The following is a 6,516-nucleotide window of genomic DNA, read 5'->3' as shown; positions in this document are numbered from 1 at the left end:
CTTTCACATGTACGTTCATGTCTCTGACCTTGCACTTGCCCAGTGGTTCATGTCTCTGACCTTGCACTTGCCCAGTGTAGGCTCTGAACAGGCATGCGAGGTGCCTTTGGAAAGCCCCAGGGCAGTGTGTTTGGAGTTCACACTGGCCAAGTTACCAGGTCCATCCGCACCAAGCTGCAGAACAAGGAGCATGTGATGGAGGCCCTGCACAGGTTCATGTTCCCTGGCCACCAGAAGATCCACACCTCAAAGAAGTGAGGCTTCACCAAGTTCAATGCTGATGAATTTGAAGACATGGTAGCTGAGAAGTGGCTCATCCCCGATAGCTATGGGGTTAAGTACATCCCTAGTCGTGGCCCTCTGGACAAGTGGCGGGACCTGCAGTCATGAGGGCTTCCACTGTGCTGCCTCCTCTTAATATGAATCAATAAATCCTACTTCCTGTCCGAAAAAAAAAAAAAGAGAGAGAGAAAGAAAGAAAGAAAGAAAGGACCCATTAAACCTACATGTTCTGAGCCTGGCAAGGCTAAATATCTTTTTTAAACCTGTTAGTGGCCAGGCATGGGGTCTCACGCCTGTAATCCCAGCACTTTGGGACGAGGTGGGTGGATCACAAGGTCAGGATTTCAAGACCAGCTTGGCCGAGATGGTGAAACCCCATCTCTACAAAAAATACAAACATTACCTGGGTGTAGTGGTGGGTGCCTGCAATCCCAGATACTCGGGAGGCTGAGGCAGAGAACTGCTTGAACCCAGGTGGCGGAGGCTGCAGTGAGCTGAGATTGCACCATTACACTCCAGCCTGGGCGACAGAGGACGACTGACTCAAAAACAAAAAAAACCTGTCAATTCATAATTGGACTGAAGATAGAATTATAAATTCAAAATAATGTTTTCTAATGTCATACATAATTGATTATGTAACCCTACAATAATTGGTTTTTTCCACCTCTAATAGACACTGCTACTCTGGGAAATGTACCAAAAAGACAGCATGGTTAAAGGTCAGTATTTCATGACCCTTTTTATACTTTCTATTTTTATTTTAGATAGGTTTCTTGGTTGATGCAAAACCTCAATTGCAGTGGGAGGGAACTGGCATGGGGAAGCTTCCAAAACAGAGGCTTCAGGAGAGAATTCTTTTTTTTTTTTTTTTTTTTTTTTTTGGTTTTTATTTTTTTTCCGTGGCTGGAGTGCCATGGTGCCATCTTGGCTCACTGCAACCTCTGCCTCCCGGGTTCAAGCGATTCTCCTGCCTCAGCCTCTTGAGTAGCTGTGATTACAGACACCCGCCAGCACACCTGGCTAATTTTTTGTATTTTTAGTAGAGATGGGGTTTCACCATGTTGGCCAGGCTGGTCTCGAACTCTTGACCTGGTGATCTGCCAACCTTGGCCTCCTAAAGTGCTGGGATTACAGACATGAGCCACCATGCTCAGTGAGATTTCTTACTTCTAACTTTTTCTTCTTGTTCTACTTATTTCACTTTTTCTTTCGTTCTTTGTTATGATTAATTTGGTAGAGCAACACCATTTATTTTCAGGGCCAACCTTGGATGTAGCATAATTATGGAAAAAGGCTGTCGGCACTAATCACTGTCACGTACCAAAAAAATCCTACAGAATCTGAAATGCCAACAAGAAGTCTAGATCCACTGGGAAATATCTGTAAATTACAGATCTTTCCATTTCAACTGGCATGACAAAAACTTTCAGCTTCAATGATTTACTCAATTCCTGAGCCATCTTTAAAGTCTTGTGGGTTTTTCGTTCATTTGTTTTTTGAAACAGGGCCTTGTTCTGTTGCCCAGGCTGGAGTACAGTGGAGCAATGATAGCTGACTGCAGCCTTGACCTCCCAGGCTCAAGAGATCCTCCTACTTCGGCGTCTGAAATTAGCTGGGACTACAGGTGTACCCCACTACACCCGACTAATTTTTAAATTTTTAGTAGAGAGAAGGTCCTGTGTTGCCCAGGCTGGTCTCAAACTCCTGGGCTCAAGCAGTCCTCCAGCCTTGGCCTCCCACAGTGTTGGCGTTACAGGCATGAGCCACTTCGCTTGGTGGACTGGTCAATTTGTCACTTTTTAAAAAGGTTTTAAAAGTTATGATTTATGTAGCATCAAATTCATTTATTTTAGCTGTACAATTCTATTATTTTTAAAAAAGCTTTCCGGCTGGGTGCGGTGGCTCTTACCTGTAATCCTAGCGCTTTGGGAGGCCAAGGCAGGTGGATCACCTGAGGTAAGGAGTTTGAGACCAACCTGAAACATGGTGAAACCCCATCTCTACTAAACATACAAAAATTAGCCAGGCGTGGCGCTGTGCACCTGTAATCCCAGCTACTTGGGAGGCTGAGGGAGGAGAATTGCTTGAACCCAGGAGCGGAGGTTCTGATAAGCTGAGAGCGCACCATTGCACTCCAGCCTGGATGACAAAGCAAGTCTCCCTCTCAAAACAAACAAACAAACAAACAATTCATCAGCCCGGTTTGGCTCACGCCTGTAATCCTTACACTTTGGGAAGCCAAGGCGAGCGGATCACTTGAGGTCAGGAGCTGGAGATCAAACTGGATAGCATAGCAAAACCCTGTCTCTACTAAAAATACAAAAATTAGCCTGACCTGGTGGCAAGTGCCTGTAATCCCATCTACTCAGGAGGCTGAAACAGAAGAATCACTTGAACCCGGGAGGCGGAGGTTGCAGAGAGCCAAGACCCCGCCACTGCACTCCAGCCTGGGCGACAGAGTGAGACTTCGTCTCAAACCAACCAAAAGACAAAAACAAAAACATATTATTATTTGTCAAAAGCCTATTCATCACCTGGAGCCTTATGGGCACCACTTATCCTTGGTACTTTCCCTTCCAGAACACTATTGCAATTGGCTGCTACGGTCTGAATGTGTTCTGCCAAATTCATGTGCTGAAACTTTGTGGGAATGTGGTAGCACTGAGAGGACAGGCCTTTAGGAGATGATTACGTCAGAAGAGCGGAGCCCCCATTGTGGGATTAGGACCCTTGTAAAAGGGCTTCAGAGAGTGGGTTTACTTTGTTACCATGTGAGGACCACCTGGGCGGTGCTGTCTGTGAGGAATAGGCCCTCCTCAGACATGGAACCTGCTGCGACCTTGATCTTGGACTTCCCAGCTTCCAGCACTGTGAGAAAATAAATTTCTGTTCTTAATAAATTGCCCGGTCTCAGGTACTTCATTACAGCAGTACAAACAGACTAAACATTAGCTTATCCCTTTTGACGATTTCTCTGCCTTCATCGTAATGGGATCTCTGAGGGGAGGTGAGACAAAAATGTATGATCCAGTTTTGTTGCACTGAACCAAAGCTCTTTGAATTTTATTTAAAATTAAGTACAGCTGTATAGAGGCTACATGGCCTCCCTCCCATCCTGGTCCCACACCAGCCTTTCTTTTTTTTTTTGAGACAGAGTTTCCTCTTGTTGCCCAGGCTGGAGTGCAATGGCCCGATCTCAGCTCACCGCAACCTCCATTTCCTAGGTTCAGGTGATTCTCCTGCCTCAGCCTCCTGAGTAGCTAGGATTACAGGCTTGCACCACCACGATTCGCTAATTTTGTATTTTTATTAGAGACGGGGTTTCTCCATTTAGTTAGGCTGGTCATGAACTCCCGACCTCAGGTCATCTGTCCACCTCGGCCTCCCAAAGTGCTGGGATTACAGGCGTGAGCCACCTCGCCCGGTTTATACTATAAGCTTTAAATAGAGAATGTTCTTGTTCTGTTCATGAAGGTTTTATAAATGCTGGAGTCCAGTCATAAATAGAAATTTACACATCCGTTCCATTACTGTACTTTTCCAGATCCCTGGTAAATCCATAGCTCGGGTCTTGTGCGGCGCAAGCAATTCCTTACTTTCTCACAGGGGGGCGCCGCAGAGAAGGGCAGAGCAGAGCACGCGGTCCCAGAGCGTGCCTTCCAGGAGGGGGCGCGTCCATGGGGCTGGGTCGATGCGAGCGGTGCGCAACGTCGGGGGCGGGAACAACACTGGCCCTACCCCTGCACGCTGCGGCGCCTTGTGATTGGAGGAGGGAACGGTCACTTGGCAGCGCCGTTGGGATTAGGGGAAGAGGGCCGGGTTGGAGGTGACGCTGAGGCCGCCAGGGTGCGGAGGGCTTGGCCGCTGCTGCAGATTGGGCGTTCGTCCCTCATCTCTCTGTGGTGAATGGCGACGAGATGGAGCGCGAGGAGAGCGGCGGGTCGGCCGGGCTCCTGCAGCAGATCCTGAGCCTAAAGCTTGTGCCGCGGGTGGGCAACGGGACCCTGTGCCCCAACTCCACTTCCCTCTGCTCCTTCCCAGGTACTGCCCGCCCCGCGCCTGCGCACTGCGCGCCCCACCGCCGCTTCGGCGGTTCTGTGGGCGTCCAGAGTCTGGGCGGGGTCCCCTGTGTGCCGCCAGCCGGCGGGGTGGGCGCTGTCCTCCTGGAAAGGGGGTGTCCCGCTGCTCGCCCGGAGCCCCCTTTCCCCGTCACTTCCTCCCTGGCCCCCGAGTCCCTCTGGCCGTGAGGTTCGGGGAGCGGCCGCAGGTGGGCCCGGGGCTGAAGGTCGCTCGGCCGCCATCCAGCGGGTCTTGGCCTTTGGAGCTTCCGAGCACCCCGGGTTCAGACCTGCACCCCACGAGCCCGGGAGGCGGTGGTCCCCGCCCCGTCTGGGTTGCCTCATGGCACCCGCCTCCTTCGAGGGGCCTCGGAGCGGCCCGGCCGGCTGAGGGGTCAGAGCTCGCGCTCCACTTGCCCGAGGTCTGCAGCCTGGCCTCTCCGCAATCGCGGGCGCCTCGGGCTAAATCCATCCTCTCCGAGACCCGTTCGGCTTTCCAGGAATCTCCTTCCAAGACCTGGTGCCACCTGTTGCCGCGTTCCCACTAAGCCTTCCAGATCTTTGGCACAGCCTCCTTTGAACTCTTCCTGCCCCCTGCAGCAGGAGCTGGACCTGCTGGGAGGGTTGCTCACAGTTCCAATGCCAGGAAGAACTGCCCGTGCGCGGAAAGCTGGAGGGAGGAGCGAGGACTTCACCTGGGAAGACGGAGAAAGGCTTTGAGGGGAGGCACAGTTATTTGTGTGGACCTTGAAAGGCAAGAAGACTGGGGCCCGTGTTCCTGGAAGGGGAGGTGGGGCTCCCAGCAGAGGGGACTGAGATCTTCATAAACAACGGGGTAGCAGAGGCGAGGGAAGGAGGACGGGATTCCAGACTCTAGTCCCAAACAAGGCACCTGTGATTTCTCATCCCCTGGGCAGCGACTGGCAGGCGCCGTTCAGCGGACACCTGGGACTTGCAGTGTGATTATGTGCCCAGGGTTTTTCCTGGTGGGGACTGTGAAGTCGCTGGTAAAGTAATCAGGCAGGTTGGGGTCTGATGCAGTTGTTAACTTGTGGTCATGCCTGAAAAGAGAATCTGGGAGCTCACTTTATATCAGAAGGTGCCAGGATCGCTTTTGACAGTGATATCAAAAAATTGATGGTATTCTGGGGTCCCTATGTGAAAAATGAAATGTTCGTTCAATCTGGAGGCACTATTGGGACCAGATTAATCTGTTTTTGTTTCCTTAATTTTTCCCCTTTCCTGAAAAATTGTAAGCCTGCCGAAGAATTGAGCGAACAGGACAAGTACCCATGTGCCCTTTACTTAGATTTGGTTATATTGTGATAGTTTGCCGCGCGCGGGCGCTCTCTCTCTCTATATATATACATGTATATAAATATATATATATGATCACATGTATCATATATATATATATGTATATCACACTTAGTTGTGTGTCATATATCCCTTTTCAACTCTGGAGTCATTCAGTACAAAGTTGCAGAAATCATATAACACTTGATGCCTGATATCTTAGCATGTATTGTCTAAAAAACATTTTCTGTAATAACCACAAAACCATATAATATCCAAGAAATTTAACATGATAGAATATTGTTATCTAATGTATGGGCCTTGTTTAAATTTCCCCAATTGTCCACATATTTTATGTGGACATTTTTATGTGGAATATAGTTTATGTGGAATATTAAAAAAAAAATTCCATGATCTAAGGTTCACACATTGCATTAAGTTGTCCAGTCTCTTTAGTTTCATTTAACTAAAACAGTTCTTTCCTTGTTTGAATTTCCTAAGATGGACATTTTGGAAGAGTTCATGTGAATTGTTTTATAGACTGTTGTACAATCTGGGTTCATTAGATTTTCTTCATGATTAGATTTAGATTAAACATTTTTGGTCAGAACTCTATCCATCTAGGTGATGTACACTTACCAGTACATCACATCAAGAAATATTGAATGTCAGCCCAGCAAGGTGACTCACGCCTGTAATCCCAGCACTTTGGGAGACTGAGGCAGGCAGATCACCTGAGGTAAGGAGTTCAAGACCAGCCTGGCCAACATGGCAAAACCTTGTCTCTACTAAAAATACAAAAATTAGGCGTAGTCGTGTGTGCCCTGTAATCCCAGCTGCTCGGGATGCTGAGACACGAGAATCTCTTTTCTTTTCT

At 48.7% G+C, this 6,516-nt stretch overlaps 1 protein-coding gene across 7 annotated transcripts in view; it reads left to right on the top strand.

Moving 5' to 3' along the window:
- The first annotated feature begins 4,049 nt into the window (after window positions 1–4,049).
- Window positions 4,050–6,516, top strand: part of TMEM170A (transmembrane protein 170A) — a 24,294-nt gene continuing 21,827 nt past the window's right edge. For 2 of the 7 annotated variants that reach the window (XM_017530586.2, XM_017530584.2), the window contains exon 1: window positions 4,361–5,097. Coding sequence is in view for 3 of the 7 variants with exons in the window: in XM_017530581.2 (XP_017386070.1) it covers window positions 4,203–4,326; window positions 4,944–5,170 (351 nt within the window). In the remaining 4 variants the exon portion in view is untranslated. Of the gene's footprint in view, window positions 4,327–4,360; window positions 6,428–6,516 lie in introns of those variants that run through there. The other 5 variants (XM_017530581.2, XM_017530579.2, XM_017530580.2 and 2 more) reach the window with 5 other exon arrangements.

Source organism: Cebus imitator, unplaced genomic scaffold (assembly GCF_001604975.1).
Source record: "Cebus imitator isolate Cc_AM_T3 unplaced genomic scaffold, Cebus_imitator-1.0 Scaffold66, whole genome shotgun sequence".
In the NCBI taxonomy this organism is placed as follows: domain Eukaryota; kingdom Metazoa; phylum Chordata; class Mammalia; order Primates; family Cebidae; genus Cebus; species Cebus imitator.
The sequence above is the reverse complement of the archived record's forward strand: the minus strand, read 5'-3'. Positions and strand labels throughout refer to the sequence as shown.